This window comes from Scomber japonicus, chromosome 13 (genome assembly GCF_027409825.1).
Source record: "Scomber japonicus isolate fScoJap1 chromosome 13, fScoJap1.pri, whole genome shotgun sequence".
Classification (NCBI taxonomy): Eukaryota; Metazoa; Chordata; class Actinopteri; order Scombriformes; family Scombridae; genus Scomber; species Scomber japonicus.
Genome location: NC_070590.1, coordinates 4,440,313 through 4,459,004, shown reverse-complemented (window position 1 = coordinate 4,459,004; position 18,692 = coordinate 4,440,313). Strand labels below are relative to the sequence as shown.

The window sequence follows — 18,692 nt, the reverse complement described above, 5'->3', positions numbered from 1 at the left end:
TCCAATCAGATCTGTCTAATTTTGGTTTCTGCTTGAGCCAATCAGCACTATCACCTTTAAACAACCTCGGTATAGATGTTATAAATAAAACCCTGAATGCAGCCTGTCAGGCAACACTGACTCTCACGTGGAGCCACTTTTATTTTGGAAGGGCTTGGTTTAAAACTCCAAACTATAATTATGATCTTAATTAACTTACCATAACCATTTTATTTATATCAGTTCTGAGCTGGGAAGACACTCTGACTCCTGCAAGACAAAGCTCAGGGCATTAAATCTTCTTTATTTTGGCATGCCACCTGTATTTTTAGAGCTGATGTTATATAACTGTTCACATTTTAAACATTTAGAAACATAAATCATCTCTATCTCTATATTGTTAATACCTCTGGCAGAACTATGTGTGGACTGAATCCCAACTAATAATATTCAGGGAGTGGTAAAAAAAATAATAAAACAACCCATAATAACTTACCTGAATAGAGAGCAACAGAAATAGTAGCCTATGGCAACCAGTGAAGGAAAGTGCATTCACTAAAGTACTTAAGCACAACTTTTTTTTTTCTCTTAACCTCAGTGTCGTCCTCCCGGGTCAAATTGACCCCATCTGTTTTGACTGTTCCTTCTTTCCTTTCCTTGCTTCCTTCCTTCCTTCCTTCCCTCTTTCTTCCCTCCACCCTTCCTTCTTTCCTCTGTCCTTCTTTCCTCTCTTACTTTCTCCCTCCCTCCTTTCCTTCCTTCCTTCCCTCCCTCCTTCCTTCCTTCCTTCTTTTTTCTTTCCTCCCTCCCTCCCTCCCTTCCTTCCTTCCTTCCTCCCTACTTTCTCCCTTCTTTCCTTCCTTCCTTCCTTCTTCCCTCCTTTCCTTCTTTCTTCCTCCTTTCCTTCCTTCTTCCTCCCTTCCTTCCTTCCTCCCTCCCTCCCTCCCTCCCTCCTTTCCTTCCTTCTTCCTCCCTTCTTTCCTTTCTCCCTCCCTCCTTTCCATCCATCTTCCTCCCTTCCTTCCTTTTTTCTCCCTTCCTTCTTTTCCTTCCTTCTTCCTTTCTCCCTCCCTCCTTTCCTTCCTTCTTCCTCCCTTCCTCAGTCAGCACTGCAATAAACAATAACATACAAAATATCAACTACTTATCTTTCTCTGCACATTTTATTCACATCAAGTTAAAGTATCGACGAAGCTGTTTATTAAAAATAAGGTTCAGAGATATCAGTCACTTTAGCTCCTCTGATGTGAAGCTCCCAGTCAGACAGCTGCTCTAGAAACCCAGAGTTTGGCCTCATGTTGGGTTTACATTTTAGCAAGTACCTCCATGCCTCCTAAAAAACAAAAATCAAACCAATATATCACTGGAAATATACTCTTATGATCACCTCTAAAGCATGCATCTTGTTAGTTTAATCCTTAACCCTCCTGTTGTCCTCAGGTCAAGGAAGGAAGGAAGGAAGGAAGGGACGAAGGAAGGAACGAAGGACAGAAGGAAGGAAGGAAGGAAGGAAGAATTGAGGGAGGAAGGAAGGAAGGTAGGTAGGAGGGAGAAAGGAAAAGAGGAAGAAGGACAGAGGAAAGAAGGAAGAGAGAAAGGTAGAGGGGAGGAAAGAAGGAGGAAAGGAAAGAAGGAAGGAAGGAAGGAAGGAAGGAAGGAATCATACATAATGAACACTTGCCTCCAGTGTGTATTTGAGATGAAACATGAGAAACGCTATGGTCACAGCGCTGCAGCGGCTTCTTCCCTGCCTGGAAACGATCAGCACACGAGAGCCCTTCTTGATGTACGAACCTGAAAAAAACACAACAAAAGAAGGAAGGAGGAAGGAAGGAAGGAAGGGAGGAAAGACAGAAGGAAGGAAGGAAAGACAAAAGGAAGGAAGGACGGAAGGAAGGAAGGAAGGGAGGAAAGAAGGAAGGGAGGAAGAAGGAAGGAAAGGAGGGAGGGAGGGAGAAAGGAAAAGAGGAAGGAAGGAAAGAAGGACAGAGGAGAGAAGGAAGGGTGGAGGAAAGAAAGAGAGAGGGAAGGAAGGAAGGAAGGAAGGAAGGAAGGAAGGAACAGTCAAAACAGACGGGTCAATTTGACCCGGGAGGAGATTTTTCATTAAGTGCAAAATCTTGATGCATAAAGTTCATGGTGTTAGCAGCTTTTAAACATTTATGAAGATTTCAAAAACCTATTAAGTGCAACATGAGAAGAACTTACCAATAAAACTACAAATCTTTTCAAAACTTGAGTATAAATCAGACGAGCATGAATCAGCTACAGGGATGTTCAGGATGCTCTGGTTCACTTTTAAAGACCTGGATGTAAAAGAATCAAATCCAAATTAATCAACATATCAAATGTGATACAGATTTAGTCAAGGAAGGAAGGGAGGGAGGAAGGAAGGACGGAAGGAGGGAAAGAAAGGTGGGAGGAAGGAAGAAGGGAAGGAAAGGAAGGAAGGAAGAGAGGGAGGGAGAAAGGAAAGGAGGGAGGAAGAAGGAAGGAAAGGAAGGAAGGAAGGACGGACGGAGGAAAGAAGGAAGGAGGGAGGAAGGAAGGACAGAAGGAAGGAAGAAATGGAGATGGAGGAAGGAAAGAAGGAAGGAGGAAGGAAGGGAAGGAAGGAAGGAAGGGAGGGAGGAAGGATGGAAAGAGGGAAGGAAAGGAGGGAGGAAGGAAGGATAGAAGGAAAGAAGAAATGGGGATGGAGTAAGGTAAGAAGGAGCGGGGGAGGAAGGAAGGACAGAAGGAAAGAAGAAATGGGGATGGAGGAAGGAAAGAAGGAAGGGAGGAAAGAGGGAAGGAGGTAGGGAGGACTTACTCCAGAGTGTTACTCTCAGAGATGCTGATGACGGCGCTGACTTTCAGATCTCTGCTGATACTCGAGTCCATGGCTTGTTTCTGGTCGCCCATGTACAGCAGCCCGGCGATGATCTCCACGGGATACGTCTGGAGGTTCTCCAGCTCCTGAGATAGAAATATATTACACTTGACTTATGGGGGGGGGGGGGGGGGATATTTAAATTTTGACCCGGGAGAGCAGGTATTAATTAAAAAATGAGGTATAAACTAATCTGATCAGATGATGTGTGCCAGATGTTTACCATGATGAAAAAATGAGGTATAATTTAATTTAAAGTTGACCATAATTTCCAAATATACATGTAACAAAAGGGAGGAAGGAAGAAGGAAGGAAAGGAGAGAAGGAAGGAAAGGAGGAAGGGAGGTAGGAAAGGAAAGAAGGAAGGGAGGAAGGAGAGAAGGAAGGAAAGGAGGAAGGAAGGTAGGAAAGGAAGAAGGAAGGAAAGGAGGGAGGCAGGGAGGAAGGGAGGAAAGGAAAGACGGAAGGAAAGGAGGGAGGGGGAAGGAAGGAAAGGAGGGAGGAGGGGAGGAAAGGAAAGAAGGAAGGGAGTAAGGAAGAAGGAAGGAAAGGAGGAAGGAAGGAAGGAATGAAGGAAGGAGAGAAGGAAAGAAAGGAGGGAATGAGGAAGGAAGGAAGGAAGGAAGGAAGGAAGGAAGGAGGGAGGGAGGGAGGAAGGAAGGAAGGAAGGAAGGAAGGAAGGAAGGAAAAAAGGGGGATGAAGGGAGGAAAGGAGGAAAGGAGGAAAGAGAGAGGAAGGAAAGAAAGAGAGAAGGAGGGAGGGAAGAAGGACAGAAGGAAGGAAGGAAGGAAGGGAGGAAAGAAGAAAGTCAAAATAGATGTTTACCATGATGTTGTAGATGTGTGCCAGATGTTTACCATGATGTTGTAGATGTGTGCCAGATGTTTACCATGATGTTGTAGACGTATGTGTGCCAGATGTTTACCATGATGTTGTAGATGTGTGTGTGCCAGATGTTTACCATGATGTTGTAGATGTGTGTGTGCCAGATGTTTACCATGATGTTGTAGATGTGTGTGTGCCAGATGTTTACCATGATGTTGTAGATGTGTGTGTGCCAGATGTTTACCATGATGTTGTAGATGTGTGTGTGCCAGATGTTTACCATGATGTTGTAGATGTGTGTGAGCCAGATGTTTACCATGATGTTGTAGATGTGAGCCAGATGTTTACCATGATGTTGTAGATGTGTGTGAGCCAGATGTTTACCATGATGTTGTAGATGTGTGTGAGCCAGATGTTTACCATGATGTTGTAGATGTGTGCCAGATGTTTACCATGATGTTGTAGATGTGTGTGTGCCAGATGTTTACCATGATGTTGTAGATGTGTGTGTGCCAGATGTTTACCATGATGTTGTAGATGTGTGTGTTCCAGATGTTTACCATGATGTTGTAGATGTGCGCCAGATGTTTACCATGATGTTGTAGATGTGTGTGCCAGATGTTTACCATGATGTTGTAGATGTGTGCCAGATGTTTACCATGATGTTGTAGATGTGTGTGTGCCAGATGTTTACCATGATGTTGTAGATGTATGTGTGCCAGATGTTTACCATGATGTTGTAGATGTGTGCCAGATGTTTACCATGATGTTGTAGATGTGTGTGTGCCAGATGTTTGCCATGATGTTGTAGATGTGTGTGTGCCAGATGTTTACCATGATGTTGTCGATGTGTGTGAGCCAGATGTTTACCATGACGTTGTAGATGTGTGTGTGCCAGATGTTTGCCATGATGTTGTAGATGTGTGTGTGCCAGATGTTTACCATGATGTTGTAGATGTGTGTGAGCCAGATGTTTACCATGATGTTGTAGATGTGTGCCAGATGTTTACCATGATGTTGTAGATGTGTGTGAGCCAGATGTTTACCATGATGTTGTAGATGTGTGTGTGCCAGATGTTTACCATGATGTTGTAGATGTGTGTGTGCCAGATGTTTACCATGATGTTGTAGATGTGTGTGTGCCAGATGTTTACCATGATGTTGTAGATGTGTGCCAGATGTTTACCATGATGTTGTAGATGTGTGTGAGCCAGATGTTTACCATGATGTTGTAGATGTGTGTGTGCCAGATGTTTACCATGATGTTGTAGATGTGTGTGAGCCAGATGTTTACCATGATGTTGTAGATGTGTGCCAGATGTTTACCATGATGTTGTAGATGTGTGCCAGATGTTTACCATGATGTTGTAGATGTGTGCCAGATGTTTACCATGATGTTGTAGATGTGTGCCAGATGTTTACCATGATGTTGTAGATGTGAGCCAGATGTTTACCATGATGTTGTAGATGTGTGTGTGCCAGATGTTTACCATGATGTTGTAGATGTGTGCCAGATGTTTACCATGATGTTGTAGATGTGTGCCAGATGTTTACCATGATGTTGTAGATGTGTGTCAGATGTTTACCATGATGTTGTAGATGTGTGTGAGCCAGATGTTTACCATGATGTTGTAGATGTGTGCCAGATGTTTACCATGATGTTGTAGATGTGTGCCAGATGTTTACCATGATGTTGTAGAGGATCTTCTCCGTCCTTAGGAACGGGTAGAGAGCTGAGAACCTCTGGAAGCCTCCCTTCACTATGTGGACCGGATACAGGCTGACTTTCGACAGAGCCCGAGCACACTGGACCGCTCTGCCTGCAATCACAGCCAGACACAAACCAGGAAGTATCACCTGACACAGTGAAAACATACTAGTGGGAATATACTGCCTATAAGATATACCTGCCTCCAGTCAGCTATAGAATAGATTTTAAAGTTCTGCTACTGGTCTACAAATCACTGAATGGTTTAGGTCCAGAATACATGAATGACATGTTAGTAGAATATAAACCCAGTAGAGCTCTGAGATCTACTGACTCAGGTCAGATAGTTGAGCCCAGAGTTCAAACTAAACATGGTGAAGCAGCTTTTACACAACTGGAACAAACTACCAGCAGAACTGAAATCATTTTTAAATCCAGGTTAAAAACATTTCTCTTCTCCTGTGCCTACGATTGAGCTCTTTTAAAGCACTTTACATTTTAATCTTTCATTTGCAATCTATGTCCTTTTAATGATTTTAAAGCTAATTTATAATTTTATGCTGCAATCTTATATTTAATGCTCAATTCTAGCATTTTATGTATTTCTTTCTATTTTACTGGACTTTGTTTTTATTATGGGGTGGGGGTGGGGGGTTAATTGTATGTTTTAATGTTTCTGTTTTATGTAAAGCACATTAAGTTGCCATTCAACTCCCTCCCTCCCTACTTTCCTTCCTTCTTCCCTCCTTCCTTCATTTCTCCCTCCTACCTTCCTTCCTTCCTTTCCTTCCTCCCTCCTCTCCTACCTTCCTTCCTTCCTCCCTTCTCTCCTTCCTTCCTCCCTTCTCTCCTTCCTTCCTTCTTCCCTCCTTCCTCCCTCCTCTCCTTTCCTTCCTCCATCCTTTCTCCCTCCCTCCCCCCCTCCCTCCTATCTTCCTTCCTTCCTTTCCTTCCTCCCATCCTCTTTTCCTTTCTCTCTCCCTCTTTTTAACTTGACTTGACTGTGAACAAACTGTTCACCACAGACAGTCTCCAAATATTTCCAAGTGTTTAGTGACTGAAGGAAGATCCTTATCGTGTGTTTAGTAGACAGAACAACGTGTTTATGAGTTTAACTGTCAGCTTACTTTGCTCCTGTGAACAGCTGGTGTTGCTGTCATAGATGACTACATGCTGCATGCTGTCCACCTCCACCACCTCCGGCAGGAAGAATGAGCCTTTTGAATCCTGGAAAGAGTCACACACACAGAAAGAGCTGATGTTTGAACACACACACACACACACACACACACACACACACACACACACACACACACACACATAATCCTAGAAACTAAAGGAACAATGAAACTAAGCTGTAGTTTTATGCTTGTCTTTCACTTCCTTTGTTTAGATCCACATTAGGGACTTTAACGACTGCAGACACTGTAATGACAATAGTTTATCTTCCTGTGGTCCATATAAGAGTGTTGTAAAAGTGCAATTACCCATCAGTCTAAGTCAGTTGGGACAAACAGAGATAAATCACAATAAAGTGAAAACCAATGAGTTTCTTACCGTTTTAGCATGTTTAGCTGTTATGATGTGGCTCACTTTGTAATCTTGAGTTTCACGAGCATCTAGAACAGAAAGACACAAGTAAGTTACAGCTTTCCATAAATAAACAGGATTAAATCTAACAAATATGATATATGAAACAAACTCATGCACTCTGAGTGTACTGTTCTCCCTGTGCGTTATGTGCTTCGTGTACGTTATCACAGTTTAACAGTCAGCCGAACTCGGGTATCACACTTGAGCCAGGTTCAGAGCGTCTTGCTCCCTTTATTTCCTTATTTTTAGTTGAAATACCACGTGTGAAACTGTAAATAAAAGACAATACAAAACCTTAGCGACACGCTGTAAAGAAAACTAATAAACAGTAATAATATTTAAAGAACAGCTAAAAAACGACACGGCACAAATGAGCCGTTTACCTTAACAGTAGGCTGATACACATTGTTGCTAAGCAACGCTCACTTTACATCCGCTCTCAAATTACTTTTAACACTTCTTGTATGACTTCTTAGCTAATAAACATCACACATTACAATACTAAACTTATCATTACATATTATATATTACTTCAAATATCAAATTAACAAACTTACAGATATTGCTTTCGTGAGTATGAGAAAAGACGATTCAGAGTGACCTGCCGTCTTGCTTACTGCTGGTTGCTACGTTACTGCAAGTAGCTATAAACCGTTATGTAGCCTTCAAAATAAAATTCCAGATCGCTATACAACTATAACTGAGCGTGTGTGTGTGTGTGTGTGTGTGTGTGTGTGTGTGTGTGTGTGTGTGTGTGTGTGTGTTTCTTATGCAGAATTTCTTACCATAAATTGAATCTTACATTCATTAAATCAAGTAATTCAAGTACCTTAAATCATAAAAATTATTCTGAGAGCAGAACACTGATCATCTCTTACCAACCAAACAGAGGAAGTTGATCTCTGCCAGTCTGGACACACGGCTGCTCTGGTTGAGCAGATTATAAAGCTCCTGTGGCTCAAACATCATGATCGCAGCCATAGCAGGAAAACAACAACAACAACAACAAAACAAGCAGCTACAAACACGTATCAAAAGTTACTGAATATTAAAATTAGCTTAACCTGCAGAAACTAAAAAACATGTTGTATGAGCTTGTTTCCAAAGAGCACAGTTGGTGTTTGTATGCTTGTTCTGTTGCTAAGCAACAACAATGTGCTCCCTCATTGGTGGGTTGGTGATGATGATGTTGAGCCTTAAAGTCACAAACATTCATTTCTTGACCGGTTTAACCCTCCTGTTGTCCTGGAAGGAAGGAAGGAAGGAAGAGGGAAGGGAGGGAGGGAGGGAGGGGGGAAGGAAGGAAGGAAGGAAAGGAGGAGAGAAGGAAGGGAGGGAGGACAGGAGTAAGGATGAAAAGAGGAAGGAATTAAGGAAGGAAGGAAGGAAGGAAAGAAGGAAAGGAGTTAGGACGAAAAGAGGAAGGAATTAGAGAAGGGAGGAAGGAAAGGAGGAAGGAAGGGGGAAGGAAGGACGGAGGGAGGGAAAGAGGAAGGAAGTAAGGAGAGAAGGAAGGGAGGAAGGGAAGGAAGTAAGACAAACAAACAAACAAACAAACAATCAAAACAGATGGGGTCAATTTGACCCGGGAGGACGACACGAAGGTTAAATGATTGAATGGTGTATTTGTGTTGATGCAAACAGTTCATTGGAATAAGAGGCACACACATGTTGGTGATAAGGTTTATTTTGAAGTAACAAACATTTGAATCTTTTGTCCTTGCCATGTGCAGTTCCAGAGGGGAGGGCCTGGGGGGCACAGGAGGACTGGCCATCCTGCCTTCGTGGAAATGAAAATCCTAGTGTTACTCCAGTGGTAGTCACTGAGCAAGGCAGGATAGTTTGTGTGTATATTGAGTTGTTGATCTGTGTGTATCAACTGAGGAAATCATGTTGTACTCACCTCTTTCTTGGTTGTCTCTTCAGCAGGCAAAAGGGTGAAATTCTTCTTCTTCTTCTGTTTAATGGCGGTTGGCAAACAACGAATTGGTGCATTACCGCCACCTACTGGAATGGAGTGTGGATCAAAGTGGCTATAACACCCTCCACAAAATAACTAAATTCTAAAAGAATAAATAAATTAATAATTAATTTTAAAAAAAAAACAGAACTTATATCCTCCCCATTAAGCCACTCACTCTAAGAAACTCTAACATTAATTGCCAACACCTACACACCTACTTCCAGCGTGTTCCTGTAACATGGTTCTGAGGTCATACTGGATCTTATTGTTAGTAAGCTTTCTAATCCACCTCTGTCTTTCGGCTTCATACACCCAACAATGCTCTACAATACTGTTTCAGCTTGACCACATTTCTCACATTCACCCGTGTTATGTTTCCCTATTTTAGCTAGTGTACCATTAAGTGCAGTGCATTACTCCTAGATAGGGGGGGGGGTCCTTTAGTGTGTAGGATGTAGTATGTAGTATAGAAGTATGTAGTATGTAGTAGAGAAGTATGTAGTAGAGAAATATGTAGTATGTGGTTTCGAACACAGCCATGGACATTTCCTAATACTAAAAAGTAAAAATTTGAAGTGCAAAAAAGATAAACTACAAAATATAAATAAAAACTACTATACACATGTGTGTGTGTGTGTGTGTGTGTGTGTGTGTGTGTGTGTGTGTGTGTGTGTGTGTGTAGGAATTAGCTGCAACAGTAACAGTGCAAAAAAAGAACAGTCGGTGAATAGCAGCAATTCAGTTCATATTGTACGTAGTGATGTAATAATAATAGTAATAGTGCAGGGGGGGGGGCAGAAAGGAGGGGGGAGGGGTATTTGTTGATATTCATGATTAAACCACACTTTGATGACCTTCTGACTTTTCCACCAGCATCTAAATTGAACCCAAAATGTCACCCGAAGGACAGATTGCAATGATATGTACTGAGAACATACGTCTGAGAGGATGAACCACTTTCTCTTCTCCTGACCATACAAAGTGAACATTCAGACACACACACTTTTGTCCTGCTTTTCTACAGTCGCTTTTTGAGAACAACATGTACTCAGTCCCAGCAGAGCCGAGCTGAATGAAGGACTGTTTGCTCCGTCCTGCCTAGTGTCGCAAATCATGCTGTTTGACTCGGAGGAAAACAAAGCTTGAGACCAAAGATGAAGGCAGAGAAGGAGTCTCCTTCAAAAGACAGAATTATTTCAAAGATATTATTATTGCTCGTCGGTCTTGGTTTCTTCAATACAGGTATGTACCGTTTTCTACTTTTGAACTTGCTTCACAGTTGTTTAGGACTTTGAATAGTTTTGTCTAATATTGGGCTGATGTTTCTCTTGCATGTATGTCAACTGTCGGCTTGGATTAAAGGTTAAGATTTGCAGGATATCAAATAAATTACTACCGATTCATCTTTTTTTTTTCAATATGAGGGAATCACATGTTCATAAATTGCAAATATGATTTAGAAAATAACCCATTGCTTCTTATTTTAATGTTGCTTATAATCAAAGGGTCCTCCCAGTATATAATGGAAACCATAAACCTTTATAATCTAAAGTATAATCTATGGTAAATGAAACATCTGTGTAGTATTTGTGTGTTTACAGCTGAAGAAGAGGCAACTGCAAGGTGATTCTAAATTTGCAATACTCAAATACAAATATAACATACAGGGTTTGGCACAAAATGATATGACGATGCATTTGTGGTAACTGTTGCAGTGTGTTGCACAATATTGCAGAAATGGACAATTCCGTCACTGGACAGTACAGACATCACAAAGCTAGTGTTTGTTCTTGGGGTTATTGGATTGCATTAGATTGTGAGGCTGCTTATACAGTCTTGTGTCAACCCCCCTGTAAGTAATACAGTAATTGTGCCCACTGGCTGTACCAGAACCAGTGTTTTCAGATGTTATTTTCAGCTGTGGCTGAGAGCTGTCATCACTGTCCTGCTATTGTTGTGTTTAGCAGCAGAGTCACTGAGCTGCTCTGTTTCTGCAAAGCTAGCATGGCATCTGGATTGCTCCCAGTGCTCTTTTCATGAACTGCCAAGAAGGAAATTTGAACAAACAATCCCCACTTTTGTTGGTTCATGTTGGCCCATCCCAAGGACTGACAGCTGTTACCATGGTAATGTGGATCTGCCATGCAAACTGGGCCCAGTATACTGCAGTGGTGAGGGTTGATGCCCACACTAGCCTTCAGCTAACTACTGTGTCACTCACTGTGGTTGAAAAAAACAAGAACGTTGACACGCACACAGAACAGTGAGGACTATTTACATGATGCCTGTGTGCATGACCTGCTACTAATAATTGTTCACAAAGCTATGCCAAGTATCCCCACAAAATGCATTCATAATGGATGATTTCACAATGCATGCCATGTGTGAAATGGCGATGTTGAGTGCCAAAAGACAACAAACACACTGCGCCGCCCATGATGAAAAATATGATCACAATCTAACTACTAACCATAAACCACTGCAATACCTTTAAAGACTGTGTAAAGTGAATTCAGACATTTTCTTCTAAACACATTAAATAGGTCATAAATGTATTTCTAAAAAAGGTGTAAAAAGCATTTCAACCATTTAGATTTGAATTGTGGAGCTAGGCTTCACAAACTGTGTTTCAAGATTTCTGTGTTCAGGATTTAGTGATTAGCATAAACCCGCCCCTGCTGCTGTAGAGGTAGAAATACATTCAGCACAAACTACTTCTACTACAGTCTACAGTTAGCCAGTTAGCTGAGTTAGCCACCGAGCTAGCAGCTGAAAGCTCTCAGATGTAGCGTTCATGTTTCTGGTAGAGGTGGTGACTTTGATTGACAGGTGACACTTGGTAGGGGCGGGGCTTCAGCGTTTGGGAGCAGAGAAAGAGGCTGATTTTTACACAACTTTGAAGCCTAATTTCATATATTTGACGATTTTTTTAATCAAATTTGGCAGGGTGGTTAACAACACACTCTTCTGTGGTATGTCAAACTCAGAACACATATTTATTCTTATTTTACACTGACTTTAAGGCTCTGAAGAGTAAGCTTTCTTTACATGCACAACAATTGTGACAGCTAGTCAACCCTGATTAACACATAATGCAGTTAATGTAAATTTTGTTTTTCATTGACACAATTTAGAACTCAGGTTAATTCAGATATCAAGATCCAAAAGACTGGCTCATGTAGCCTATCTGAAAGGTAGCATATGACTGGTGTAACAGGTAGCATTAAATCAAGTCTAAGGCTGGGTGATATAGAGATGCAGCAGGTGTGCTCTGCCATTACAATAAGGTCTACTTGTAAAAGTGCTGTATTGGACTTGTGTAAAAAGAAGGAGAAAACTGCAAGAACCTTTCCTCTGTGTTTCTCTGCAGGTGGGGTGCTGGCAGTGAATATGACTATCCCCAACACTCTTATTAGAGGTACAGTAGGAGGGGAGGCCCTTCTGTCTGTCCGCTACGTGAGCCTCAGCCCTGACCTGCCAGTCATCAAGTGGCAGCTCCAGAGAGAAAAGTCCGTCACTGTTGTCCAGTCAATTGGAACAGATATTATTGGGACCCTGAGGCCTGAGTATCGTGACCGCATCCTGGTTTTTGAGAATGGGACACTGCTTCTCCACAATCTCAGACTCTCCGATGAAGGGGCTTATGATGTAGAGATCTCCATCACAGATGATATCTTTACAGGAGAGGGCAACATCGAACTCACCGTGGATGGTAGGAGGACAAGTTTTCTATTGTATGATTCTCAAATTAATATGAGTGTAAAATCTCAACTCTTTCTCTTTAACCCTCCTGTTGTCCTGGAAGGAAGGAAGGGAGGGAGGGAGGGAGGAAGAAGGAAGGCAGGAAGGAAGGAAAGGAGTCTTCCTTCCATCTGTCCTTACTCCCTTTCTTCCATCTGTCCTTCTTCCCTACATTCCTTTTTTCCTTTCTTTGTTCCTTCCATCTGTCCTTCTGTCTTTCCTTCCTTCCTTCCTTCCTTCCTTCCTTCCTTCCATCTTTTTAATGATCTGGCCCACATGAGATTAAATTGGTCTGTATTTGGCCCTTGAATGAAAATGAGTTTGACACCTCTGGAGTAGAGCAATGAGGTTATCAGACTCAGGCCAGTGGTGTTACTGTTGATGGAGTATGTGTCAGTTCTTTCGTCATTATATGCATATGCAGAAGTATGTCTTTCAAGAAGAAGTGATCTGAGACGTCAGATGATGTTTTAATTCAACATGTTTTTTGTTTTTTTAAAGTATATTTTTGGGGCTCTTTGCCTTTCATGTAGGTTAGTAGAGAGAGAGACAGGAAATGGGAGGCAGAGAATAGAATAGGACCACGTTGTCCGTCCAGTATGGGATTTGAACCGAGGGCGCCTGTAGTGAGGACTATAGTCTCAACAAATGGGGCGGGTGCTCTACCCACTGAGCTAAACATTACCATCAATTCATCATGTTTGAAACATCAGAATGATTATATGTAAAGTGTTATATTTGTAGGCCTAACATGTTATTTAGCATACATTAAACATTCATTTTCATACAATAATTGGGGTTTAGGAGGGTGAGTGTGAGCAAACATTTTCAATATGATACATTTTAGTTTTGTGACTGGTAGTTTATATTCCTTTTTTAAAAACTCAATTCAGACCTGGGTAATGAAGTTTTTTTTCACCATGTTGTCTGTGTTTATATAGCCTGCATGAAACAACATAGTAAGAAAGAATGGGATGCAGTGTCTAAGATGTATGGATGTTTGTAGTCCATCTTCAGATCATTGTAGTTTCAGCACAGCAGATCCACATCAATAACATCAGCTGTTGCATAATTACATAGCTGGTTCACTTGTTTTTTCCTAAGTTCTTATGAATTCTCCTTCCGAACTTTCCTTGATGTTTTCTATCGAGGTCAAGGAAAACATCATAGCAAATACTTTTGAACCGCAGCGTGGGATTATAGTTGAGAATACCTCCTGATATGTTGCAGCTTAGTCTTTCATGAAATAGTGGAACAATGACATCAACCCCACCAACACAGAAGGCTGTGAGAAGGTCACCTGTGTCCTGAAAAAGAGTAGGAGGAAGCAACAACGTTCCTTTGCTTCCTACGTCATGACTGAAAATGCAATCCCCTGCCAAGTGACACTGTAAAAGCAGCATCAGATAAAAGGAGGGAGGGAGGAAACACAAAGGAAATACGATTAATTTTACAAACATCTTCCTATTTGTGAAATGTCTTTTCTGCTATTGTTCTGAATGTTAACTGTTCTTTTAACCCTCCTGTTGTCCTCGAGTCAAGGGAGGGAGGGAGGGAGGGAGGGAGGAAGGAAAGGAGGGTGGAAGGAAGGGAGGAAGAAGAAAGGAAAGGAGGGAGGAAGGAAGGGAGGAAGAAGGAAGGAAAGGAGGGAGGGAGGAAGAAAGGAAGAGAGGAAGAAGGAAAGGAGGGAGGGAGGAAGAAAGGAAGAGAGGAAGGAAAGGAGGGAGGGAAGAAGTAAGGAAAGGAGGGAGGAAGGAAGGAAAGGAGGGAAGGAAGAAGGGAGGGAGGAAGGAAGGAAAGAAGGAAGAAAGAAAGAGAGAAGGAGGGAGGGAGCAAGGAAGGAGGGGAGGAAGAAGGAAGGAAAGGAGGGACGGAGGAAGAAGAAAGGAAAGGAGGGAGGGAGGAAGGAAGGAAAGGAGGGAGGAAGGAAGGGAAGAAGGAAGAAAGAAAGAGAGAAGGAGGGAGGGAGGAAGGAAGGAAAGGAGGGAGGAAGGAAGGGAAGAAGGAAGAAAGAAAGAGAGAAGGAGGGAGGGAACAAGGAAGGAAGGGAGGAAGAAGGAAGGAAAGGAGGGAGGGAGGAAGAAGAAAGGAAAGGATGGAGAAAGGAAGAAGGGAGAGAGGAAAGAAGGAAGGATGGAGGGAGGGCGAAAGGAAAAGAGGAAGGAAGAGAGAGGGAGAGAGGTAAGAAGGAACAGTCAAAACATTCTGGGTCAATTTGACCCGGGAGGAACATGTAAAAGTGTTACATGTTAAACATGTATTCGTATTTATTGTATTTACTGTCTTTAAATCTACCATCCACAGAGCTGATATCCAGGCCTTACATCGACATGGAGTCTACATCGGTGCTCGAGCTCAGCGAAAACGTCGTCCTCAACTGCTCTCATGACAATGGAACCAGGACCACATACAAGTGGCTCAAAGGGGGAAAACCACTGACCAATGTGACAAGGTTCGTTTTGTCACCTGACCAGAAGTTCTTGACCATCACGCGAGTTTTGATGGCAGACGATGACATCTACAGCTGCTCAGTGGAGAATCCTGTGAGCAACATAACGAGCCTGCCCATCAGGCTGACTGTCTACAGTAAGTCATTCTGTCTGACGGTTGCCGTGCCAACAACGCTGCTATTCATAGAACAATGCTGCTAGTATGGCTAAAATAATACTTTAAGTCTAGTTGATTTAGTTTAAGTTCAAGAGCAGGATCACATTTTATAACCTTTGTGACCCTTGACCCCGTCTGTCCTTCCTCCCTCACTCATTCTCTCTTTCTGTCCTTCCTCCCTTCCTTCTTTCCTTCCTCCTTCCTCCTTTCCTCTCTCCCTCTTTCTCTCTTTCTTTCCTCCCCCTACCTTCCTTCTTTCCTTCCTTCCTCCCTTCCTCTTTTCCTTTCTCCCTCCCTCCTTCCTTCCTTCCTTCCTTTCCTTCTTCCCTTCCTTCTTTCCTCTCTCCCTCCTACCTTCCTTCCTCCGCCCTTCCTTCATTCCTCTCTCCCTCCTACCTTCCTTCCTCCGCCTTCCTTCATTCCTCCCTTCCTTCTTTCCTTTCCTTTCCTCCCTTCTATCCTCCCTCCTTTCTTTCCTTTCTTCCTTCCCTTCTTTCCTTCCTTCTTCCTCCCTTCCTTCCTTCCTTCTTCCTTGACTCGAGGACAAGAGGAGGGTTAAACAATTGTCTTCCTGTCATAAACACCTCCCTCCCTTGCAACATTAAGTGATAGGCTATCCCTAAAAATGGATCCAACTGGAGATGAAACACAAGCAGCCAATCTGTTAATTCCCAACTAGAATTAACAGTTTGAAATACTGTAAAACCATTTCTGTATGTTCCCTTGTAGTGACAAAATCTTCCGTTGACACTTCTACAGGATGTAACACGTCTGCCAGAGTAAATATTACTTCCTGTTCCAATGGTTACTTGTTCGTACTAGCTCTCATGTGACCCAACTTAATCCATGTGGTGATGTTTAGCTCAGTGGGTAGAGCACCCACCTCATGTGGCTACAGTCCTGGCTGCAGGTGACCCTGGTTCAAATCCCACACTGGGCAGTCCTGTCCTGTGTTATCATTGCCCCCCTCTCTGTCTCTCTTTTTCCTCTCTCTCTACTAACCTGTACAATTAAGGCAAAAATCCCCCAAAATATACTTAACCCAAATCTTCCATTAGCAGGATAGACTAATGGAGCACGCATATAATCTTAAAATTAAATAGATGCAAGATAATTTGATTAAGCACATAAAGCCAAATAATAATTAATCTGAACTAAATTTAAGATAAATGGGAATATTTACAATATTTTAAATAATTGCAATTAGAAAACTAAATAGGTGGCAAATACTAATGTACTACATGGCTCTCTGTTATGCTCACTGACCGTAATGTGCCATGATCCTAGGAAGAAGTTCCCTCTATATCATCCTTTCCACTGGAGGCATCTTCCTCCTGATCACCTTGGTAACAATATGTGCCTGCTGGACGCCTTCAAAAGAGTAAGACTTCTATTAAGCTTTTAAATTAGTCCTAATAAACATGTTATGCATAAATACACTGTTTTTCCCTTCTATGTTAGGTCAAGACCTCCAACTACAAAGCTTCTCTCCACTGACCACTCTCTTCGGTCACCAATCATTCACACAGGTATAGAAAAGTTGCATGTGTTATAGTCCAATGCAAAAAATGTGAAAATATGTGTGTGAATAGCAGTCTGGTGTTTTTGTGCTTTGCCACAGATGATGCTTTTCCAAAATTGACACAGCATAATGGAAAGACTGCAGTAACGTCACTGTATATCCTGCAGCAAAAGGTATCTTCACCTCTTCACCACTGTGATTTCAATCAATCAATCAGTCTTTATTTGAATAGCGCCAAATCACAACAGAGTAATCTCAAGGCACTTTACACATAGAGCAGGTTCTAAACCGAACTCTTCAGGTTTTAACTTTAAAGAGACCCAACATTCCCACATGAGCAACAGTGGCAAGAAAAAACTCCCTTTTAACAGGAAGAACCCTCAGAACCAGACTCAGTGGGAGAACATCTGCCTCGACCGGTTGGGAGAGAGAGGAGAGAAAGGAAGGATAGAGGAGAGAGAAGCACAATGAAAGTCAACAATGAAGCTAGAAGGTCCGGGACTGGAATCTGTCGTCCGGACGTCTACAGGCCCAGATTACCTGTGAGACAAGAAAGCACAGACAACTCCGGGGAAGAAGTTTAGTTTATTGAATGCAATTAATAGTACATGAATGTTAATGGATATAGATGGATGGATAGAGAGAGAGAGGGAGGAGGAGAGAGGAGCTCAGTGCATCATGGGAGTCCCCCGGGCTCAATAGATTATATGAGTCTGAAGCTATGCTAGCACCCCCTGGAGGCTACAATGTTCATTACAGCCCACAATGCAGAACAGCTGGATGAAACAAACCTGGTCACCTCCAACAACATGCAGCTTGCTGATTACACCCAGCAGTGTCCTGAGAATTTAGGACCTGTGGTGCTAATTGTTAGACTTACTACAATATGAATGCATGGAACTGTTAACATGTGGATTTGGACTGAAGTTGTACTGTTTTGCAGGATCCTTCCATGGATGACTCATCCAGCAACAGCATCGGATCTATTTCTGAACTGGACATGCCTCCATGCTACACCAGTTCCAACCACTACACTGACTCTATTACCCAGTCTACTGGCTCCCCTGCCCGCCTCTCCCACAAGTATACCTAAAATCCTGTCCACTCCATAGTAAAGCAAGCTGGAGATCAGACCCATCTATTGTATACGACTCCTGACTCTTGGATGGCAACTTCCTGCATCTCAGCCCACAGTTTGGGAATGATCTCAAAAACCAGTGTCTAGGTTTTTACAGTAATGTCAGTACTGCAGGTTAATATGTTTTCATTAAAGTAAACAGTTGAGTAATTCAAATATGAGTGGACTATAGAAAATATAGATGCAGTGTGACAGACATGTTTTTAAATGGATTTGAAGTCTGGATTTGGGTTTACTACTTACCACTGTTGTTTTTTGTGGAACTACAGAATCTCAAATTTGGGAAATGGCAGGGACCCTGCATGAACCTGAAGTTAATGTACATAGTTTGTCAATTAAGACAACCTCCCAACCACATCCCAAAAATCACCACCAACCAAAAAAGCTTTAGAGACACCAACTTTGATGTATGAATTTCTAGGGAGAAGTTGGGGATTTTCATTTAGATCTTAATGTAGTCTGACTTTTCTCAAAGTCAACATTGAGCACCTTTGCTGTGGCTTCATCCTTCAGCTGTTACGATTGCTGCTTGGGTAGTTTCAGTAATATTTCCCCCTCAGATTCCCTCCTTCCTGATGCTTCCCTGTGAATTAATAAATTACTCTTTCGTTGAAGTCTTGTACCCATGGGGTTTGATTGGGTGAGTGGTTAGGTAGGTGTTTGTGTTTTGTACATGTGATAATTTCTGTAGAGTTCAATAAGATCCAGCAGTTACGTTGTGATATTTTGTGAAATTATGTAAT

General features: G+C 42.2%; 2 protein-coding genes across 2 annotated transcripts; one reads left to right on the top strand and one right to left on the bottom strand.

Annotated features, from left to right (window-relative positions):
* Positions 1-1,180: 1,180 nt before the first annotated feature.
* Positions 1,181-7,959, bottom strand: styxl1 (serine/threonine/tyrosine interacting-like 1). Its single transcript, XM_053331224.1, has 8 exons — positions 7,857-7,959; positions 6,943-7,004; positions 6,513-6,612; positions 5,364-5,497; positions 2,792-2,937; positions 2,188-2,285; positions 1,661-1,773; positions 1,181-1,312 (listed from the first exon to the last, which is right to left on the bottom strand). The coding sequence occupies exons 1-8, from the start codon at positions 7,957-7,959 to the stop codon at positions 1,181-1,183; spliced, it is 888 nt and encodes a 295-aa protein (XP_053187199.1).
* A 2,121-nt stretch (positions 7,960-10,080) lies between these two features.
* On the top strand, positions 10,081-17,904 carry LOC128371781 (hepatocyte cell adhesion molecule-like). Its single transcript, XM_053332156.1, has 7 exons — positions 10,081-10,183; positions 12,312-12,653; positions 14,987-15,268; positions 16,577-16,670; positions 16,751-16,818; positions 16,911-16,984; positions 17,755-17,904. Exons 1-7 carry the CDS (start codon positions 10,096-10,098, stop codon positions 17,902-17,904), a joined length of 1,098 nt encoding a protein of 365 aa, XP_053188131.1. The 5' UTR covers positions 10,081-10,095.
* The last annotated feature ends 788 nt before the right edge of the window (positions 17,905-18,692 follow it).

Bases quoted from the DNA above. Each gene is read 5' to 3' on its own strand.
- styxl1 (XM_053331224.1), bottom strand. From the start codon at position 7,959: ATGGCTGCGATCATGATGTTTGAGCCACAGGAGCTTTATAATCTGCTC. The intron at 1,774-2,187 runs GTAAGTTCTTCT...TGTTTTTTTCAG, and splicing joins AAAGATTTGTAGTTTTATTG to GTTCGTACATCAAGAAGGGC. The intron at 1,313-1,660 runs GCAAGTGTTCAT...TTTGTTTTTTAG, and splicing joins ATCTCAAATACACACTGGAG to GAGGCATGGAGGTACTTGCT.
- LOC128371781 (XM_053332156.1), top strand. From the start codon at position 10,096: ATGAAGGCAGAGAAGGAGTCTCCTTCAAAAGACAGAATTATTTCAAAG. The intron at 12,654-14,986 runs GTAGGAGGACAA...TACCATCCACAG, and splicing joins CATCGAACTCACCGTGGATG to AGCTGATATCCAGGCCTTAC. The intron at 16,985-17,754 runs GTATCTTCACCT...ACTGTTTTGCAG, and splicing joins TGTATATCCTGCAGCAAAAG to GATCCTTCCATGGATGACTC.